Source organism: Gopherus evgoodei, chromosome 23 (genome assembly GCF_007399415.2).
Source record: "Gopherus evgoodei ecotype Sinaloan lineage chromosome 23, rGopEvg1_v1.p, whole genome shotgun sequence".
Taxonomy (NCBI): Eukaryota; Metazoa; Chordata; order Testudines; family Testudinidae; genus Gopherus; species Gopherus evgoodei.
The window spans coordinates 5,107,965-5,130,383 of record NC_044344.1 but is presented as its reverse complement, the minus strand read 5'-3'; the positions used below and the strand labels follow the sequence as shown (position 1 = coordinate 5,130,383).

At 55.5% G+C, this 22,419-nt stretch overlaps 1 protein-coding gene across 1 annotated transcript in view; it reads right to left on the bottom strand.

Moving 5' to 3' along the window:
• The window catches only part of TBKBP1 (TBK1 binding protein 1), a 56,232-nt gene extending 34,921 nt beyond the window's left edge, over positions 1-21,311 (bottom strand). The window contains exons 1-7 of the mRNA XM_030541634.1: positions 21,229-21,311; positions 10,340-10,616; positions 9,564-9,686; positions 8,721-8,825; positions 5,529-5,682; positions 2,782-2,978; positions 1,842-1,903 (exon numbers count right to left, since the gene is read on the bottom strand). Coding sequence (XP_030397494.1) covers positions 1,842-1,903; positions 2,782-2,978; positions 5,529-5,682; positions 8,721-8,825; positions 9,564-9,686; positions 10,340-10,561 — 863 coding nt within the window. The 5' untranslated portion in view covers positions 10,562-10,616; positions 21,229-21,311. The remainder of the gene's footprint in view (positions 1-1,841; positions 1,904-2,781; positions 2,979-5,528; positions 5,683-8,720; positions 8,826-9,563; positions 9,687-10,339; positions 10,617-21,228) is intronic.
• Positions 21,312-22,419: the final 1,108 nt, after the last annotated feature.

The window sequence follows — 22,419 nt, the reverse complement described above, 5'->3', positions numbered from 1 at the left end:
TCACAAGGTGGGGAAGGGAAGTTCAAACACTGGTCACGCCAGGTACCAGGACAAGCTTGCTGCTGCCCCCTGGAGTGCACCCACCCAGCCGCTTCACCTCGGCTGCCCTCCTCAGCGCAGGCAGCTCCGCCACTCAGGGGCTGCTCACGCGCCTCGCCTGTCGGCCTGCGACAGCTCTCCCAGGAGACGATCCCCGACGGGTTGACAAGAAGTGTCAGCCGGGTGATATGTGATACCAGGCGCCAGGGTGGCACTCCGGGTGAGGGCACTCGGGAGAAACCATGCGGGAGAAGGACTCTAGGAGCCGAACCCGCCGGGCTTTTCTCACAGGGTTTGCTATGCCAGCCATCGGGCACAAATGTCGTCAGGGGGCCCTGGGGGCACGTGCACAAGACGTAGCACAAGGAGATCCAGATCCCTGAACGAGCCAGACTCCCTACACCGGTCCCCAGGGGCGGCCAGGCAGTGCCATGCTGCAGCTACTCAGCGAGGGACTGGTATCCCTACTCGGCAAGGGACTGGTATCCCTATTCGGCAAGGGACTGGTATCCCTATGCCAAATGCCAGAGTCCACACTCCTCCCATCAGATATCCCTATGCCACACGCTGCCCCCACACCCGAGGTATCCCTATGTCACACACCACTTCCCCCGAGGTACCCCTATGCCACACGTGTACACCCTCACCCGAGAGATATCCCTATGCCACACACCGTTCCCCCGAGGCACCCCTATGCACTCACCCACACACACACACGCACAAAGTATCCCAACGCCACACACTGCAGCCCCCAACCTCCCACGGCTAAACCCATCCCCAGCTACACACAGCTCCTGCGGTGACACTCATCCCGGGAATCCCACTGCCGGGCGGAGGGGGCCAGCGGGAACCCGTAGGGGAAAGGAGAAAGGAGCTATGGGGCTCTGAGAGCTCAGCTGGGCAGCAGAGGGTCGATCTAACGGCTTGTTTGGCTCCCAAGGCACGTTCCAGCCAGAGTGCCGGGCAGGGGAGCCTCACGATCTCTCTTTCCCAAGACGGCTGAGCATTTCCCCATCCTGGTGGGGTAGCAACGGATGGAAGGGGAGATTTTGCTTGCCGATTAAGACCCAGGAGGGAGAATGGGCTAGCAGAAGGAAGTGCTGGCCAACGGTTAGAGCAAAGAACTAAACGCCAGGACTCCTGGGTTCTCTGCCCTGCTCTGCACTTAGTCCCTGGGCAAGGAACACCCAGCTGTGTTTTCAGCCAGGGGTTTCGAGCACCTCTATTGTCCAGGGAGCCCGACCTGAGGCCGCTAAAAGACGATCCCATTTTCACAGTGCCAAGAACCTGCACTCTTGCCAACTTCAATCAGTGGCTCCAGGTGCTCCACCCCTTTGGAAAATCAGGCTCCTTTGAAGGGGTCACAAGTTGGGCTCCCCCTCGCCAAATACAGAAACATTGAAGAGTCAGGGCCTCCTGATGAGCTGAAGCCAGGGGTGGTTCAGAGCTGGGTCTGGTGGAAACAGAGTCAGGGCCTGATCCCGCAGCCCTCCTGCTCTGTGACACCAATGGGAGGGAGGGCTGGGGCCTGGGCTCACAGCCGTTATTGATCCAGAGACTCAGAGCAGGCAAACAGCTGGCGGAAGGGGCCCTTGTGCCATGTCTCTTGTCGTTTCTCTCCCACTAAGGGCCAGTTCAGACCAAGGCTCCTGGGCCATCTTGAGGGCAAGAGAAGCAGCCAGCTGCCAAGTCATTCGCCTCACAGATCTGGCCACCCACATCCTGCATCGGGCGGGGCAGGATTCTCCCCCTCCCCCCTGGGTTATGCAGAAGCATGTCCGTCCGTACTGACGGGCACTCACTGGTCATCACCGACTTTCTTCACCCAGGCCATATCCCGCTCCGACTGACTGGTCGCCAGGTCCTAGGGAACATCAGACAACCCCCATTACCATCAGCAGGAGGCCCCAATCCTTCACGCACAGACTCTGGGGTGCCTCTCATCCGGTCCCGGTGGATTTCCCAGTCTCCCCAGCTGGTAACCCAGCCATCCCCTCTCTCCCCTGCTGTTGCTCTCTCAGGATAGACCAAGAGCCACACACTCCTATCAAGCCACCACATGTAATCCCTTCCCCAGGAGAGGCAAAGCTGCAGGGGTTGGACCAAGGGCTTCTAGCCCCGGAGAACTGCTGTCTGGCATTTGAGCGACAGGACTCGGCCGGCTAGCAGAGGGCAGTGGCAGGCTATCATCCGTGGATCAGCCACAGAAAGGACACAGCCACCTCCCCTAATGTCTCCGGACTAAGCAAGGGCCAGCAGAGCAAACCTTGCACAAGTACTACCAGCCCCACGTCTCCGCACCAGAGACGGGATCCTGGGGGCACGAAGTCAAGTGTGAGCCCCCTGCCAGAGGGATCAGGCAAAGCCAACAATCCCTGCATGCTTGGAGATCTCAGTTCCAGTCGATGGGCAGCTGCCCCCTCTGCCAGGGACAGAGACCAGGACCAGGCTCAGGTCTCTGCCCATCATGACTCCACCCGGCCCAGGGGGATGCTCCAGAGTTACAGCAGTGGGGCCGAGAGCGGGACCTGCCCCTGCCCGAGCTCTCAGCTTGTGGGGGAGAGGCACAGGTTTACAGCCATCCCTGGGTGCTCCCGGCAAACAGAAGCCCCGATTGCAAATGGCAGCAAGGCCCCAGTACAGGACTGGGCCTCTGCTCTTTCACAAGGCCTGATCCTGCAAGGAGTCTGGGGCAGGATCGGGCCCAGGTGAACACCCGCAGCGGCCCGACTGCCCCCTCACCTGCGCCCGGGTCTCCTGGAGCTGCTTCAGCTCAGACTGCAGCCTCTCACACTCCGCCTTCAGCTGCTCCTCCCGGCGCTGCGAGCTCTGGGCTTCGTGCCGGGCCTCCTCCAGCTTGGCCTCCAGCCTGTGCACTTCCAGCTCGCTGGGCTGCTCCAGGCTGCAGGAGCTCTGCCAGCTCATCGAGTGATCCAGCACTGGGGGGATGGGATAATGTTGGTGAAGGGAGGCCCTGGGGGGAGGCAGACCCACCCCAATTGACACAGGGTGGCTCTCTCTACCTGTCTCTCTTCCGCCAGCATCTCTCTCCCGGGGAGGAGGTCAGAACACAAAAGCCTTATTGGGGTCAGCCCCACAGAAAAAAGCCAACAACCGGCTCTGTCTCGGTAACAAACCAAAGCAAGAACTGTCCAGGGAACAGAAGTCATGTACAAACGGGCACTCCAGTCTGCAGCCAGGGTAAAACCAGGGCCCTGCACCTCTGAGGCAGGCCCCGCTCCTCGCTGGGGCCGGCCATTAGGAGGAGACATGACCCCATGTCTGTGTTACACATGGTCCCAGGCAGTCCAGGCGCGCTCCCAGTAAGAGCAGCAAGAACCTGCCTGAGAACTCTGGCTTGACAGCCCTGGGGCCTGATCCCTCACTGGGGTAAACCAGCGTCAGTCCACTGGCGCTAAGGGGCCAGATCCCCAGCGGGCATCAATCGATCCAGCTCCACGGACAGCAATGCCTGAGCTGAGGAACTGGCTAGCAGTCCACATCTGGTGCCCAGACACCCAAGGTGGCAGCTTCCTCTTTGGTTTTCAATGATCCCTTCCTTTAATTGTATTTAACGGCAGGTTTCATGCTTGCCCCAGTGAGTCGCGCTGCTAGGTAATTAGCTGCCCTGATTAGAGCATCTTTATTCCGCTGCAGCTCATCCCGGAAGTGCCTGTGCCAGACGGATGAGGCTGGCAGCTGTGGCTCTCAGGGGTGAAGAAGTCACAAGGGGTGGCCAGGGTTCCCTTTTCTATGGCAGGGGGATCTAGGGTGACCAGATGTCCGGATTTTATAGGGACAGTCCCGATTTTTGGGTCTTTTTCTTATATAGGCTCCTATTACCCCAACAACCTGTCCCGATTTTTCACATTTGCTGTCTGGTCACCCTAGGGGGATCCTTCAAGTCTTGGGCACCTTTAACATGTGTCAAGCCACAAGCAGCATGGGGGGGAATCAGTCATTCTCCCACCCATGGGGGGGAATCAGTCATTCTCCCACCACCACCAAAGACCCCTCCACTAGGAGAAGCAGCTGGTGATCAAAGAGCCGGTGGGTCTGCTTTACAGGCTGCTCTTGCACCAGCTCACAGAGGGATGGGGACCAGGAACGGAACTGGGAGGCAGGAGCTCGCTTCCCCCGCCCCTGTGCCTCTCTTCTCCCCCCCGCCCCACGCATCCATCCCGTGACTCTGGAGGAGAACGATGTCTCGCTCCCAGAGCGTGGCACAGCTTGGCCAGTGTCCCCAGAGCTACCCTCCCGCTCAGAGATCCAAGTGCTATCAGAGCGCCGACGGCGGGAGCTACCACCCAGTTGTGAACAGCTGGCCTGTGCCATCTGCCCCACTAAAGCCATGGAAATGGACTCGTGTTCCCGGGGGGCAGGGAGTCTGAAACGGGCCATTAACTGGGCTTGTGGGCTTCAGAAACAGAAGCGACAATCGAAGGGGCTGCAGTGCCCTCTGCTGGCTGGAAAGCACCGTGCCTTAGCACGGGACCCTGGCGTGGTTTGATCCCCATCCCTTCGAGCGGCCCAGAGCTGTGCCATAGAGTTCTTCTTTTCAGCAGTGACATAAAGATATCGAAAGCATCAACAGCCCACAGTACTCTGCAAGCTAACAGGCCCGACTCAGAACCAACCCTGAGTAGGTCCATCAATGGCTATTAGCCAGGATGGGCAGGGATGGTGTCCCCGGCCTCTGTTTGCCAGAACTTGGGAATGGGCGACAGGGGATGGATCACTTGATGATTCCCTGTTCTGTTCATTCCCTCTGGGGCACCTGGCAGTAGCCACCGTGGGAAGACAGGATGCTGGGCTAGATGGACCTTTGGTCTGACCCAGTCTGGCCATTCTTATGTAGGGTATAATTCCATGGCCTGCGTTGTGCAGGAGGTCAGATTAGCTCAATGTCTCTCAACCTATTTACCAACGTGGGCCGCATATGCAGCTCTCGATGTCTTATGTGGGCCACATCCACACACTATATATACTACCTATATGGCCCTGAGGATGTCACATGGGCCGCAGCTGTGTGCTGATTGGGCCACAAGCAGCCAGTGGTCTTGGGTTGAGAATCAATTGGTTTAGATAGTCATAATGATGCCTTTTGGTGCTAAAATCTAGAAACCCTATAAAATATTCATTGGGCTAAAGAACACCTCATAGCAGGACTCCATTCTGGGGGCCGGGATGAGGAGGGAGAGGGCAGCATACTCCAACTATTCTCTGCTTCCCAGGGCCGATACAGGACCATGCAAAGCAGAGTGTAAGTTAGAGCAACCCTGAGGCTGCTCTAAACACCAATGACTGGGCAGGCCCATGTGTGCCCCAGAATGCAGTGAGCAGAAAAGTGGCCTTAAGGAGCTGGGAATCCAGGCCAGTGAGGGCATAAGCCCCCAAGTATTACAAGTCCCTCTACAATGGCCAACATTACGCAGGATCCACGCTGGGGAAGACCAAACATCTTCCTAGGGCAGAAAAGAAAAACTCACCATGTGTCAGGCCAGGGCTTCCGTGGAGTGACAGGTATTGGACCTCCTGGTTCTGCAGCTGGGAGTTGAGGTTCTGGAAGGAGTTGCCATCTCTCTGTCTCAGCTGCTGCTCCAGGCTCCGGATCCGATTCAGATGAGTCTCCACCAAAGCTCTCTGGGGAGGAGGGGAAAAAATGGATTGCAGAAAGAGGGTGAAGGGAAGAGATCTGTGCTGCAAATATATCCCCCCCTCTATACATACAACCCTTTTCACACCACGTGGTTTGTGGGCCCTTTCTGCATGAGGCCCGGACCCATGTGGTACACGGGGCTGTACAATCTGAATTTACACGCCAGAGCCCGAGAGCTAATCTTATGGCCACTACTGTGGCTGACACACCAGGGATTCAACTGGGGACCTCCTGAACTAAAACCAGGAACTGTTACAGCTTGAGTGAAAGCTCTGCAGCTGGCTTGTGTAACAGATTCTGATCCCTCACAGATCAGTACCTGTAATGCGCACTCACCAGGCGGCTACACAAACACCTATGAGATTCAGTAGCTGAAATACACCCAGCGCGGGGGGCAGTTTTTCAAATTACAATAGGAGTTGGGTGCCTAACTCCCTTAGACATTTCAGAAAAATCCCACCTTAGGAACATCTCAGCAATGGACTGTCAACCGCACCAAAAGCCGCCAGCTCAATCGTCACACCTGAGTGCTGCATAAACCACAGTCCCTGTGTCTCTTCTCTTGTGCGGTTTGTCCCACCCACACAGACATGTCCGCACCCCAAAAACAACACTCGGCTGGATCCTCTTTGCCTGATCTTTTGAATTCCTGGGTGGCCTTGGAGACGGCTTTTGTTACTTACATTCCACCAAAATGAAGAGCAGTTGTTAAACTAATGAACGCAAGAGGTTTTTACCCAGCCCACATAACAACAATAAGGTTAAAAGCACTCGGGAGGACAGAACGAGACCTCGACAAGCTGGAGAACTGGTCTGAAATGAACCAGATGAAATTCAATAAAGACAAGCGCAAAGTATGTAGGACTGGGGGGAAAAAAATATCAACTCTCTTTTGATCGAACAACTGGCTAGATGTTTGTGCTGCTGAGAAGGATCTGGGGGTTCCGGTGAATCACAAACGGCGTACGAGTCGGCAGTGTGATGCAGTTGTCAAAAAGGCGAAGATCATTCTGGGGCGTGTTAACAAGGGGGCCAGGTGTGAGGCTTGGTCGACACCAGGAAGTTAGGTTGGTGTAACTACGTCGCTGGTGTAGGCAGAGCTAGATTGATGGGAGAATTCTGGCTGCTGCCACTCACGGAGGTCAACGGGAGAAGAAATCCCATCAACACAGGCAGCGTCTTTGGTGAAGCGCTGCAGCATTTTAAGTGCAGACGACAAGCCCTAAGCCATGGAAGGGATTTATCACGCTCTGCTCGGCACTGGACACCGCGCTTAAGGAATGACATGGACAAACTGGAGAGAATCCAGAGGAGAGCAACAAAAATGATCAAAGGTTTAGAAAACTCGACCCATGGGGAAAAAAGTTTTTAAAAACCTGGGCGTGTTTAGTCTTGAGAAAAAGCAGACTGAGAGATGGGACCTGAGAACAATCTGCAATATGGTGCGGGCTGTCACAAAGACGACTGCGATTGACTATTTTGCGTGCCCGCCATAGGCGCCAACTCTGTGGGTGCTCCGGGGCTGAAGCACCCACGGAAAAAAATTGGTGAGTGCTCGCCTCCGCCTCCTCCGCGAGTGCGCCACCGCGCCCTGCTTCTCCCCACTCCCTCCCAGCGCTTGTGCTGCAAAACAGCTGATTCGCGGGGCAGGGAGGAGGGGGAACATGGCGTGCTGGGGGAAGAGGCAGGGCCGGGGCAGGGATTTGGGGAAGGGATCCAATAGGGGCAGGGAGGGGGTGGAGTTAGGGCAGGGACTTTGGGGATGGGGCAGGGCCTGGGGCACGGAAAGGGTGGGGTCAGGGCAGGGGCAGAGAAAGGGGCAGGGGGCACGGGCACCCACCGGCGCTGGAGAAAGTTGGTGCCTATGGTGCCCGCAGAAGCTAAGACAAGAAGTAATGGGCTTAACCTGCAGCAAGAGAGATGGAGGTTAGATATTAGGAAAACTTTCTAATTCTCAGGGTGGTTAAGCTCTAGGTTTCCAATGGAGATTTGGAGTCTAAATACCCCTGTGGATCTGGGCCCAAATGACCAGCCGTGGGAGCGTTTTCGCAGTCTTCATGAAGCTCTGAGAGCAACCCGAGGCCGAGGGACAGCTGGAAGCAAAGAGGTTCTGCTGCCCAAGGGAGCCGAGAGCACTTTAAAAGCGAAGGGGAAGTGATAAGACACATTAATAAAAGTCACGTTCAAAGCCGCACTGCAGCGGGTTCTGACTCAGGCATTAACCGAGGTAAGTAATCGAGTTATACTGCCTGATGCATGAATTCAGCCACTATAAGAACTGTGTCTTGGAGCACTCTGCATTCCCCTAGCACAGAGCTCAAACGAGCGAAGCCCTGCAAGGGAGAGTACAGCGGGTCAGTATCATCGGCCCTGCTTGACAGATGCACAGAGAGGTGAAGCGATTTGCCCAGCAACAGGCAGCAGCAGACCTGGAAATAGAACCCAGGAGTCCTGGGAATAGAATCCTGACACTGGTTCCCTGCAAACGGGTCCAGAGCCGCAAAAGGTATTTAGACACCTAAACTCCCATGAAGTTAGGGGCTGAAATCCCTTTGGGGATCCGGGCCATACTCCCTGTGAGGGCCAGGAATGGAACCCAAGAGTCCTGTCTCTCACTCCCCTGTTCTAGCCACCAGAGACACTCCAAGATCAAAGGACAGAACAAACTTTCTGGTACTTTATGCCACCTCCTATTACCACAGCATCTAAGCGCTTCAGCCTTTAATGCATTTATCCTCACAACCATGTTGTTACTCCACTGCACAGACGGGGAGCAGACACAAAGAGATTAAGGGTCCTGACCAAGGCACACAGGACATCTGTGGCAGATCAGGAAATCAAACCTGGGTCTCCTAAGTCCCAGGCCAGCCCCATAACCTCCTGACTACCCTTCCTTTTCCTAGCTATCTGCCTCCCACCAAAGGGTTATTCAATCTGGTTTCCTCTGGCCTATTTTTGAGTGGTTGAAGACTATCCCAGGCCATGAGTTTGTGGCACATGCAGGGCACTCGTCGGAACCTACCATCTCCCCCAGCTCCGACTCCAGATCAGCCTTCTCCACACATAGCTTCTCATACGCCTGGATCATCTCATCCAGCTGCTCCTCCCTCTCTTTGCTCTTCTGCAGCTGGAAAGAAGCAAAGGGAGCTGTTTGCAGGGAGCCAAGAGAGACACGCCGCATCTATGGACACATGCTACAGGTACTAAAGGCGAGGTCCAAGCCTCTCTGCCGTGGGGTCCTTGGATACTTGAGCAGTGGGGGAGACACTGATCCTGCTCCAGCCAGAAAGAAGTGCACACAGGAACGATGAGAGCAGATAATAAATAGCTTCCCTTTCCCCCGCCGCTTGCAACCACAGTGCTTTACAAGCGTTATCTATGGAGAGACCGCCTCTGAAATGCAGCCACCTCTGGGGTTAAACACAGCAGCTGTTTAACAGCACCCAGCAATGTTTTGGACCGGAAGAGAAGAAAAATGGCATGCCTGGCTTAAAAGGCTCGGGAAGGGGCTTTTTGGTTGGCAAAGTATAATTATCGGAGCTGGAATATGCCAGGATGCCAGGCTTACCCCCCACCCCGCATCTGAGAATCCTCCTCCATAGGGGCCTACAGATCCTTCTATCCCAAAGGTTGAGAAATTGTCTCTGTTGGGCTCTGCAAATCCCCCCACACACACAATCACTGGGACAGAGAATCCCCCTCTGTTGGGCCCTCCAAACCCCCTTAAAGCCACAGATATACATACACCTCTGCAGCACAGGGCCTGGCTAACTCCATCTCTCAGACCTCACCACAACTCTGATCTTTTCAGCTAGGAACCAACAGGCCCAAGCAAGCAAGGTGCCACGCCCCCCGAGCCACCCACCTCATGCTGGAACTGGTTCAGCTGCTGCTGGAGGCTGGCCTTCTCGCTCTTCAGCAGGGAGCACTCCTGGGTGTTGTAGACTGAGAAGAGGTGCTCCTCCCCAAACTCGCTGATCACCGGGTACTGCAGCCACGGGGCGAAAGCAGACACGGGCATCAAGGAACCTGCCGATAGCAGCCCCGGCACCTCCCCAAGAGCCTGGGGGCTGCCCCCCAGCTAGCATCCAGTGGACCAAGTTACAGGCTGGCCCAGGAGAACAGCGCGCTGCTCGGCTCGGTTCAGAGGGACTCCCAAAGCTCCATGGATGTGGCTGTCTCAGAGTGGCCTTCTGCTCAGGCCAGCACCAAGCACAACAGAGACGCGCTCTGGTTAATCATCGTTGTGCTAGAGACACAGGATCTGCACGCCTAGCGGTGCATAATCCCGGGGACAAGCCCAGAGCTGCACACTGCGTATACAACCCACAGAAACGCATGTGAGCCCAGAAACACCACTGCCTTGCCCTGGTGTGTCTAATCAAATCTACAACCCCAGAGCTGCTGCCCACAAAGTTGTAAACAGGCGTACAACCCTAGAGCGGCACACCCGGCTGTGTATTACTGTGTGCGTGACCCCAGAGCCGCACACCCCACACCTCACTGTGACAGCTGCTGTTACAGTTATCCTGGACTCCTGGCACCTGTCCCAGCAGTTCCATTCACCTGGTCGGGGTCAGGTCCACCCTGGATCTGGCTGCATTGGGGGTGGGAGGGGACACTCGCCCTCCCGCACCTCACCTTGATCTCATACATCTTCAGCCTCCTCTTGAGGGTGGAGTTCTCCCTCTCCAGGCTGGTCAGGCGGTTTTTGATGTCGTCGTAGGCCGTGATGAGGGCGAAGTGAGAGGCCGAGCACATCTCGCTGGAGAGGTCCGTGTTGGGGCTGTCCAGCCACTCCTCATCCTGGCACAGGGCCTCCTGGGTGAGGATGCTGATGTCATCCTCAAACATGGAGTCCATCGCACGGCTCGGGATGGGCCTTCAGCGGGAATCGCCAGGGCACAGCGACTCCTGACTGCAAGAGAATGACAAGAGCCAGGGTGAAGAGAGGAAGCAGGGCCTAGTGGTTAATCATCAGTGTTCCAGTAGCACCTAGGGACCCTGTCATCTCCCCGCGGCAGCTGAGCAACATACAAATGCACAGTGAGATGATCCTGGCCCCAGAGTGCTTGCAACCCCCAGAAGCTGACCAAGGAAACATTATCCCCATTTTACAGGTGGGGAACTGAGGCACAGGGAGATTTGCCTGAAATCACCCAAGGAGTCTGTGGCAGAGGCAGGAATCAAACCCAAATCTCTCAAGTCCTGGCCCAGCCACAAGAACAAAGCATGCAGACGTGCCACTTAACCACGGCATTAGCCCTGCGGGGGAGAGACCTGTGGTTGCTGGTGGATGGTGTCCGAGATTTTTTTTTAAAGCAGACCAGGAAATGGGCAGTGAGGGGTGCCCATCTCACACTGGCAGGGAAACCAGCTTATGTTTATTAATGAACTGCCATTTTAAAAAAAAAAACAAAAAAACGAAAACCCCCTGTCCTGGAAAACAAGAGAAATCCAGGAACACGGGAGGCAGATACATAACAAACCCAGGTAATGGTGGATTTAAAAGATCTCAGCACGGTGAAACCTCTGCCAATAGAACGGCTAAAAAGGGGAGGGAGCCTGGAAGAGGAACCCGAACTATCTAAATACCTCCCCCCCACACACTAAAAGATGGGAGCTGGGGACATGACACACACGAGTCGTCATGGCAAAGGGGGCGGATGAAGACAGAGGCCGATGAGCAAACTTTCTGCTGGCTTTATCACCTTCCAGCTGAGAGGATGAAAGCAATTTAAGTCATTGCTAAGACCTGATGATAATTAAAAGCTAGGCCTGCTCCTCGGTAGATCTCAAAGCACGACACAGGGACTGTGTCCCGGTATCACTATGTCAGTTAGGGGCGAGGGGTTTTCTTTATGGCTACAGTTATCCCAGTACAATTTCTAGCATGGATGACGCAGTTATCCTGGTAAAAAGGTTGCTTATACTGGTAGAGCATAATCCCTTCCTCATAAGGGTCTAAGCTACACCAGGACAAGCACATTGATACCAGTAAACCTGTGGCCACTCTGCGAGGGGGGTGCAGGATTTTAACTACACCGGTGTAGTTAAAGCGGCACCGCTCGTGTGTAGACAAGATGTGAGCCCCAGGCTCCTCGTGACATAGATAGAGCTACTACAGCAGGCATTCAGACAGAAGGCTGCGTGAACTGAAGCTGGCACCAAGCCGTGCCCAGTGTCGCACGAGGCTCTCACAGCACGGGGGGGATGCATGACGTGTCAGCCGGTGGGGGCGAGCTGAAGGAAGTCTGAGTTGGTGTTATGTACGTGCTGAGTGGGCCAAAGGAAGGTGTAAACTACAGCAGCGTAAGACTCCTCTCTGATTTGGGGCCGAGGGGGATTAAGTGACTGTCTCAAGGTCCCACGGGAAGTCTGTGGCTGAACCAGAAATAGATCCCTGTCCCGATGTCTCCCAGGCTGGTGCCTTAGCCACAAGGCTCCCCTTACTCCCTAGAAATACAAGGCAGGAATCCAACTCGCCCTGTAGAAAGACACGCTCATCACCAAGAGCCTTCTGATTCCTGGCACCAACACCCCCACCCCCATCGCTCGCCTGCCCAGGTGCCGCAGACCTGCATTATACCTGCAGAGGAGGTGGCGCACCCTCTTTTCTTCAGGCCACCAGTTCAAATCCAACCCTGATTAGTAGGGCCTGAAGTTCCGCCCAGCTGTTTATGGAACTAGGAGAATGAGACGGGGGCTGCAACCCAGAGCTTTAGCGGAGAGGTGCCTCTGACACCAGCTGAGCCCCTTTGTTGGCAGCCTCAGGAAAGGAATGGGCTGGTAAGACTTCTCTCTCACCACCATGCGGGTCCCTCCAGGGAAAGGGCCAGGGCATGTGGGAATGTCTTTCTTCCATGCGTAACTAACGGTGACACGGGGGTTAAGGCACTGCCCCAGCATGCAGGAGACCTGAGATCAACTCACAGCTCTGCCACAGCCTTTCTGCATGATCTTGGGCAAGTCACTTAGACCCTCCGTGCCTCAGTTTCCCCCTCTGTAAAATGGGGGAGAATAACTCTGAGTAGATGTCTATGCAGCCTGACAGGTGGGGTTATTAGAGCAGGGTGGGCTAGGAGTCAGGAAAAGTGGGTTCTTCTAGCCCCAGCTGCACAATGCGACTTCAGGGGAGTCACACATTCCCTCCCAATCTTTATCTGCTTCACTTGTTAGAGCAGACCTGGCTTTGTACCATGCGTATGTACAGTGCCTAGAGCCGAATCCGCTCTTGGGAGGGGCTTTAAGGCCCCCTTCAAACAGCTTTTCCCAAAGATCTTTCTGTTGCATGTGCCAGAGGACGGCTACAGTGCCACTCTCTTCGCTAATTAGCACTTAAATGCATTCAATTAAATAACGCCTACAAAGAGCATGACATCATCACAACGGCAAACCCAGCCCAGAGGGCAAACGAACAACTCCAACCAACCACAGAAAACACACTATGAACCAACATGGGGGGAAAAAATCCTACAAATTCCCAGACCCAGCCTCACAAACCCCCAGATGCCACCCCACTTCACTCCCCCAGAACTCAGGGGAAAGGCAGAGGACTTGCTTTCACTGCCAAGTTAACAGAGAAGTTATAACTCAAGTCCCATTCGCACACAAACCCTTCGCTCAAATGCCCGCTGCTGGTAACTGGAGTTGGGCCAGTCCAAAGAGAGAGAGCCCTCAGCGGCTGCCCCAGACTCTCTGCAGTGTGAATGCCAGCTAGCGCAGGGGTCCTCTCGACAAATTTTTCAGTGACCTCAGAGCGCGGCCATCTACTCTTGCTGAGGGCCACTCTGACGATTTCTCCTAAAATACTTAATTAACTTTATGGAAAACAGATAAATATGCACATATACAAGTCCAAATCATTATCCTTTATTTACATAGAGGGTTGGGGGTTTTTTTGCAGGCTCATTGATAAAAATAACGTACAGTTGTTTCTATTCTTTACTGGACCTAAACAGAATAGAAGCACAAATAAGGTGTTTTGCACATTCTTGTCCTCTGTTGTGGTGGTGGTTTCTTTTGCTTTTTGGTTGCTTTAAAAAAAAACAAAATGTGCTAGCTAGTAAGTCTGCTGTTGCGAAAAGTAATATTTGTTAATATCACTTTACACAGCAGACTTACTGGGAGGCTGTGAAAAGTGATATTAACAAATATACTAAGATCAATTTTCATAGCAGAATTAAGCCCTGGATAGGCAGACAGAGGGGGGCCAGGAAGGCAGTGGGGGCCAGGGATGATACGGGGGGGGCAGGCGTGAGCCGAGGCCTGGCATCCGCAGCCTGGGTCCAGGGCCAGAGCCCAAAGCCCCAAGACCAGAGCCTGCTGCCTGCCACTCCAGGGCTGAAGCCTGAAGCCAGAGCCTCACCGCACCCAGGGAGGTGGGGAACTCACTGGCCGCCTGCTGCCCTGATATTTGTGGCTCCAGAAGGGGGCAGGGGAGGGGCCACTGCTTTCCCCTCTTCCCTCCCCCACTCACTGCCCAGGTGGTTGTGGCTGCAAGAAAAGCCCCTGGTGGGGGTGGCCGCATGCAGCCACAGTGGCCACATTCAAGAAACGCTGGGCTAGCGCCATCCGAGTACTGCCCATCCCCCAATGCCTTCTCACCATTTTCCCCACACGCCCAGAAAGGACAGACAAGTTGTCCCATACGTCTCAGGGAAAGAATCCCTCCTGCAGCGCTAACAGCTGTGGGATGTGCCTCAGAAGTCTATGGGATACGGATGGCATTATGGGATAGAGAAAACTGCACGATGGGAACTTGACTCCTTGCTTCCAGGCATCCCTGCACGACTCATTTCTACCCCACAACGCATTATGAAAACAGCCCAAAGGGCACTGCATGGGATGGCGGCCCGTGGTACACCGGGTCAGCTACCTGCAGTGCGCTGCACTTTGCATCCAAGCAAGCACTCCGGGCAGGCAGAGGCAGGGGACCTGACCTGCCATGTGAAATTCAGACATTCCGTTCTCTTCATTAAACCGCTTTGATCCCCCGCCCTTTGCCTGTTTAGATTGCGAGCTTTCTGGGCCAGGGACTGTCTCTCAAGCTGTGTTATTAACGAGAGAGGTCCCAAGCACGCCCCATTGTGCCAGGCGCTGTCCATGTCCAGAGGAGAACACCAGGCTTGCCAACAACCTGAACAGAGCACAAGGGGTCATACAAAGCATTAACGCCACCAGCACGAGAGGGAAAGTGGCTTGCTCCAGGTGAGCGGCAGATGTGGGAACAGGACCCAGGGTTATCAAGTTCCAGTTCTGTGTTCTAACCACTGCACCACACTGTCTCTGTAAGACCTAGCCCTCACTGTCGAGGCCTGTATGCACTACTGTAATACAAACAATATAGAATCAGAGCCAACTGCCTTGCAACAGGCCGAATTACATTTAAAAAAAAAAAAGGGGGGGGGTTGAAACAAGCCCATTAGAATGATTTCAAGCCCTTTTGACTCAAAATCCCTCCATCCACAATTGACGCTAATTGAGCTTTTCATAATCCCGGGTTCCATTTCAAGCTGCACAGCTATTAAAATATTATGACTGCTCCACCACCACCTCTCATAGCCCGCCCTGCGCCCAGCTGGCACTGGCCCAGCACCGATAAGAGGGCCAAAGGGCATCGCTGGGAACGGCAGGTCATTGCAGGGAAGGACGGCGCAAGCCAAGCCAGGCTGGAATAGCCGGTCACAGAGCAGGCGCTGGGGTTATAGAAAAAGCCATTACATTATATCCACGGGGCCGAGGAAAGCTAAAAGAGAAGGCAACCTCGGGGCACTACATGACCTTTACACGCTCCCATAATACTTGTCTGCTCAGATGCTGTATTTACAGAGAGGCCATAAAGCCAGCACAACACATCGTCTGTTAGGGGAGCAGGCGACTAAGGGAGTTAGTAATAAACCCTGGCATTTATACCGGACCCTGGAAAGAGGAATTCATCCTGAGACCACTGCCACGAGGTCTTGGGGGATGGAGGGGTTGTTCGAGTTGTTTTCCAGATGGGGAAACTGAGGCACAGGAGGGTTAAAGCCTAGCTTATCCAAGAGTGGCCACAGATCCCCAGCACCTCCACCCTTTTGGGGGACACTGAGTGACGGTTGCTCTAGTCAATGGGATCTGTAGGGGTTAGGCTCCTTTGAAAGCAAAGGCCCCTTAAGGCATCTCAAGTTGGGCTCCCTAAAAATTGGAAATGCCCAGAAATCACCAGCCACCTGAAACGTAGCTCTTAGTCACAAAGAGAATGTGTGTCAAAGCCAGGAAGAGACCCCAGAGCCCGGACTCCCAATCTCCTGAGCTAGCACGAGAAACCAGGAGCCCCAAGTCTCACTTCTCTCCTCTGACCACTATCCCACACTTCCTCCAACACCAGATTCTTCCCTCTCCCTCCATCCACATTTCCAGATCTAAATCTCCCCTCTGTGCCACCCGGGCCACATGCTGGTCTGACTTTCTGCCGGCGCAGGCAGCAGTGGGTGATGACTCAACGGTCTGCAAGAAATCGCTAGGAGACACCGGGCACCCTTCAGAACGGTTCACTCACCCTTTGGAGTCCTTCATTTTTCAGTTATTTGTTCTGGCTTGCACCCAACCTGAGGTGGCACATTTGTTTTGCTCGCAGGTTAATTCCTTAAGAGGCCTGAGCTTACCCCAAAGCCTGGACACGACAGACCTAGGAGAGGCTGGCATTAAAACATGCAGTTGTCCTAACCCAAGCTGAACAGGAAACCCTTATATGTGAGACTGAGACAAGCAAAGGCAGCATCGCCCAGTGAACAGGACTCCTGGGTTCTATTCCTGCTGCTAAGCAGGCAGTTGGTTCGAGTCGTTACAACAGAATGGACTGCGAAGCAGGACTCCTGGGTTCCATTCTTGAATCTGGAAAGGGATTTGGGTTAGAGCAGGACTGCTGGGTCCTAGTCCCCACTCTGCCATGGACTCACAGTGTGATCACTTTGCCGTTCTGTGCCTCAGTTTCCCCCTCCGTACAATAATGAAACACACTCAACAATGCACCGCATGTGTGCTGAGCGTCAGTGGGGCTTGTGCCCTCTCCAGCAATCCCCTACCTTCTCCAGCAGCCCTGTATGACTGACCAGAGAGTCTGCAGCAGCGTTGGATAAATCGAAACATCGAGACGTTCACTGAATCCAACAGGAAAGCAAATAATGTAAACACTACAGCTTCCCCAGTTATTTCATGCCGTTTATTTTACATGGCCTCTACGTTTTTAATCGTCGGTCTGCTGCAGAACTTTGCAGTTAAAATGCATCACTGCCTTGCAGGAGTTCTTGGCATGGCTGCAGCTGTGGATTTTAGAAGCTGGGGAGGGGACAGGTGAGGTTTTTGGCACCCGGAAAGGTGTGGGTGGCAAACTGTGATAAACTGTAGTAGGTATACTAATTGGCAATTAAATAGTCAACAAAAGTTTAATAGCTGACACTGATTGCGACGTCACTGATTTCAGACTTCACCACCACCTGATATGAACAAGGCAGTTCGCCTCTCCCGTGTTATGGTTTCAGGCTGTCTGCAGACTCTGTGGGGGGAAGGGACAGGAACTTGAATCCCTCCGAAATACCTGACCTGGTGCCACTGACAAGCATGATTGCGTCAGTTACGTCTGGGTGATGAACTTTGCAACCATAAGGCCTAGAAACCTTTTTTTTTTTCCCACATTGAGTGAACAAGAAGCCAAACATTCCCCAGCTGCAGAATCACGGCGCACCTGAGCCTCAAAAGCAGGTAGGCAAGTAACCGGTAGGATCAATTTCCAGCATGAACACGCAATCCCAAACACCAAGCAAGGGCCAGACTCCTTGGCCACAATTCCCCAAGGGCGGCTTGATTCTCACTAGTTTATCGTACCCTGCCCATCTCCATGGTCTACAGTTCTCTCCTACAGGAGAGGATCAATCCTATAGGAAGCAGTGGGAGTCCCTCCTGTCCCAAGGGGAGACATGGCCTCAGCTATGCAGCATGACGGCTGGTTGGTACATTTCAAGCAGCACCAAACACAGCTCTGGTTTGCAGATCGCTCAGGGGCTAGAGGGACTAAGGACCCTCCTCGGCACCTGGCTTCACTGCCTACACCCAGCTGTCTCCCACTAAGTGTTGGCACCAATACCAACATTTGACAGCCACCAGGTCACAATGGTACCATCCTGGATAATAACAGCTTCCCAGGCCCTGTAGTTTAAACACCAGGGGAAGATGATTCAAGAGTTACCCCCTATAATAGCGTACCTCCCCCAGCCCCTACAAAAGCACAGCTGCGGCCGTGCAGATCTGAATCTCTCACCTGCCCTGAGCTTCTTGGTTACTCAGCGGTGATGGGAAAGATTCCTCCCTTAATTGCTTTTTATCTCCCTTGGCTGCTTTCTCTTTCACTTTGTGACTGAAGCAGCAGTAACTCACCGTGCAACAGAGATCACTTCAGGTATCAGGGAAGGCAGCAGAGATGGCACGCATGGGCAGGGGTGCTGGAACCCTTTGTACGGGGTGGGGGGGAGGAGGCTGACAGCCACTGAACCAAACTGAAAGCCCTGGATACGACAGAAACCACTTCAAGCCCAGGGGTGCAGCGGCCCCCCCTAGTTCCAGCCCCTCTGCGCATGGGTGTGCAGCCGTGAGCATCAAGTGTGCGAGCAAAATCGGACCAGTGTGTGCAATGTGGGAGAGAAGTTTGCCAGCTGGTATGGATGAGCGAGAGAGAGTGCGTCTGTGTGCAAAGAGTGCACCAGTGTGTGTGACTAACTGTACAAATGTGCGTGCGTGAGCCTGAGCACGTGCTTTGTCACGCGCATCAGGGTAGCGGTGAGCGTGCGGGTGTGGAAGGCTGTGAGCTTGCGTGTGGGAAAGTAGCATGCATCAGGGTGTGTAATTGTGTGTGAACGTGCAACGTTGTGGCCCTGAGTGTCTGCTTTGTCACACGCATCAGAGCAGTGTTGAGCATGCCAGTGTGGAAGGCTGTGAGCTTGAGTGTGGGAGAGTCGCGTGCATCAGGGTGTGTAACACTGAGTGTGAACGTGCAACATTGTGGCCCTGAGCATGCACGTGGGCCTGTGACCCACATCCCGTGCAAGGTGCGAGTCTGACTGTGCAGGCAACAGCGATGTTGTGAGAACAAGCCTGTGTGAGAGCAGGTGGCAGAACCATTAACCCTTTCCTCTCTGCTCTGCTAACCACAATGCAAACACTCAGCTTCCCAAATGGAAGGCACCAGAGCAGGCCTGGGAGCCAGTCGGGCATCCTGCATCCACTCCAGTCAGCCGGGAAGATGCTTGCAAATAATAAACTACCGTTACCTGGCTGACGAAGCCCCGGCTCCCTGCTCAAGCCCTGCTGTGAGCCTTCATAGAGATCAGCCGGCAAGCACAGACTCCCGACCCCTCCCTCTCACCCCACCCAGAGTCATCCCAAGCAGCCAGATGTTGCAATTGCTTCCAGATGTCTGCCCCCTGAGCCCAAAGCAGAGCTGATGTGGGAGGGAGGGGAAGGGTCTGTCTAGATGATCCCACTAGTGTTTGGGGAGTGGGGTGAACACATACAGTGGGAGCAGAATGGGGGGGTCATGCTTGCTGTATTCGGGGAGAAGGGTCAAGTGAATGGGTCTGGGTGTGCGGGGTGTGTGTGTGCATGTGCAGCTGCATTAGTTACAGATGCAGAGAGTGGTCAGAATGCATGGGGGGGTCACAGAGGCAGGGATGGGGGGACAACGATGCGATTGTGTGTGAGGGAAATCAGGATTGGAGAGCGTCATAGACACAATGGGGTCCCGCTAGTTAGGATGGAAGGGTCACAGATGCAATGGGTCACAGGTCTTAGGATGCAGGAGGTCAGAATATGGAGGGCCCAGTGGTGCCCTGGGATCAGGATGGGGGAAGATCACAGACACAACAGGATGGGAGTCGGGTTAGAGGGGGTCACAGATTTAGGGTGTCAGTAAGCAATGGGGGGACAGATGCAATGGGGTCAGGGAGTTAGGGGTGTGGGGGTCACATAGGCAGGGGTCAGCATGCAATAGCTCAGCAGAGGTTGGGGGGGTGTCACAGATGCAGGGTGTTAGGATGGGGGGGGTCATGGATGCAATGGATAGGATGGAGAGGGTATCATGGATGCAGGGCATTAGGATGGGGGGAGTCATGGATACAATGGATAGGATGGAGAGGGTATCATGGATGCAGGGTGTTAGGATGGGGGGTCACAGACGCAGAGTGCTGGATGGGGGAGTCATGGATACAATGGAGAGGATGTCACGGATGTAGGGTGTTAGGATGGGGGGGTCACGGATGTGATGGATAGGATGGAGGGGGTGTCACAGATGCAGGGTGTTAGGATGGGGGGTCACGGATGCGATGGATAGGATGGAGGGGGTGTCAGATGCAGGGTGTTAGGATGGGGGGTCACGGATGCGATGGATAGGATGGAGGGGGTATCATGGATGCAGGGTGTTAGGATGGGGAGGTCATGGATAGGATGGAGGGGGTGTCATGGATGCAGGGCGTTAGGATGGGGGGGGATCACGGATGCAGGGTGCTAGGATGCTATGGAGCAGTTGGCCAGCGGGATCAGAATTGGGGGGTCACAGATGCAGAGGCTGGGGGATGAGGGCAGGGATGAGACATGCAATGGGATCACTATGAAATTGGATAGTGGTAGGAGTTACAGATGCCAGAGGGATGGGGCATCACAGATGCAACAGTCCAGGATTGAAGGGGGGGGGTCGTCAGTATGCAATGGAGTCTGGGGACTATGGGAGATTGGGGTGTGGAGGACTCCCGAACATAGGGGGCTGGGAGGGAACAGGGATGCAATGGGGCCAGGGAAGGGTCGGGCTGGGGTTCCGGGCAGGGAGGGACCAGGGATGCAGTGGGGTCAGGGAACTGGGGAAGGGTGCAGGGGGGCTGGGAGAGGGTCAGACTGGGGGTCCAGGCAGGGAGGGACAGGAATGCAGTGGGGCCAGGGAGGGTCGTGTTGGGGGGGCTGGGTAGGGAGGGGTCGAGGTGCAATGGAGCCAGAGGAGGATTGGGATGGGGGGGCCAGGCAGGCAGGGTCGGGCTGGGGGGGGGGCTGGGCAGGGAGGGGAGATGGTTGGACTCGGGGGCTGGGCAGGGATGGGTCGGGGTGCAGTAGGGCCAGGGGAGCGTCAGGGTGCAGGGGGGCTGGGCAGGAAGGGTCCAGGGTGCAGGGAGACTGGTGGAGGGTCGGGGGGCAGGGAGTGACTGGAGTGTAGCGGAGCTGGAGCGGCTGGGCAGGGGAGGGCCGGGGTGCAGGGGGGCCGGGGAAGGGTCGGGATGCGGGGGCCGGGCAGGCAGGGGCCGGTGTGCAGTGGGGGCGGGGGAGGGGCAGGCTGGGGGGCGCAGAGCCCGGGGTCCGGTACAGCGCGTGTTTCTCGGACCTTGACCCCCCCCCCGCCCAGAGGAGACAACACCCCCCTCCCCGTGGGGGCCCCCCGCGCGGGGGCAGGGCCCGATCCCCCCCCGGCCGCAGGCCCCCGGCCGGACGCGGCGAGCGAGGCAGAACCGACTCACCGCAGCCGCTGCCAGGCGGGCTCCATCCTCGGCACGGCCGGATTTCCCCACCCCACCCCTGAGCAGCGCCGGGCCGGGGGTGGGGCGGCTCCTTGGCCCCCCACCCGCTCGCTCGCTCTGTCTCCTCCCCGGGAATTGCTCAGCTCCGGCTCCGCCGCTTCCCTTTTCCTGCCGCCCCTTTCCTCCGCTCGGAATAGCCCCCGCCAGCCGCACCACGTGGCCCGCAGCCGGGCCGAGCCGAGCCGAGCCGGGCCGGGCAGGCTGGATCCCTGCCCAGCGCATCCCGGGACCGCTCGGCCGCAGGCTCCCCGCTTCGCCCGGCTCCCCGCCCGCCGGCGCCACGCCAGCTCCTGCCCGGGGAGCCAATAAACGAACCAGACACAGGGCGAGAGGGACAGAGTCCCAGAGCCACCCTGGTCCTTTCCAAGAGGCTCGGATCCTGTCCCTTCTCTCCCCCCACCCTTAAAATGCAGCGGTGGGTTTTTAAGGGAAGAGGAGGAGCTGGGGAAATAACCCTCCCCACGCCTCTCCTCTCCCCCCAGAACCAGCTGGCCGCTGCCTCTGCTGCTCAACCAACTTCCCAGACAGGAGCGTCATTTTCAATTTCCTCCTCATTTATTTGTCTGGTGTCTGGCTCCTCCTGGCTAACTGGCAGGAGGCGGCTGATCTCGGCCGGCTGGAGCGAACTGAGTTAGCCCCCGTTTCCCTCCCCCTGCTCCCACAGCCCCTGCCTCATTTTGGGGGCCCAGATCTGAGACCTTCCCCTCTGGCACCTAATTTTCAGAGGCCTGGAGCGCTGGCATGTCCCTGCTGAAAACTAGGCCTCTTTAAGAAGTCTCAAGCCAGCCCCAAGGCTCACTAGTCACTTTGGAAAAGCCTAGGCCTGTGAATTTTCCCAGTCTGTGAAATTTCCCCTTCTTCACAAAGCTGCAGGGAGCCATCAGGAGGGGATGTTTGCAAATCGCTTAGAGATGGGAAGTCCTGTGTAAACAGTACCTCTGCCTGTGGCTGCAATTGATTCGTTTAGTTTATGGAGCAGGTGAGCTGCAGTTTCAAGACCTTTGTGTAGTTTCCCCCCCCACTGCTGGAAATTTTACACATGAATCAAATTCAGTTCATTCCCTTTGGAGCTCGGCCTTTGCCCTTAGGGTTGTGCTGAGATGAACCTGCACGTCCTCGGTCCATAACGGG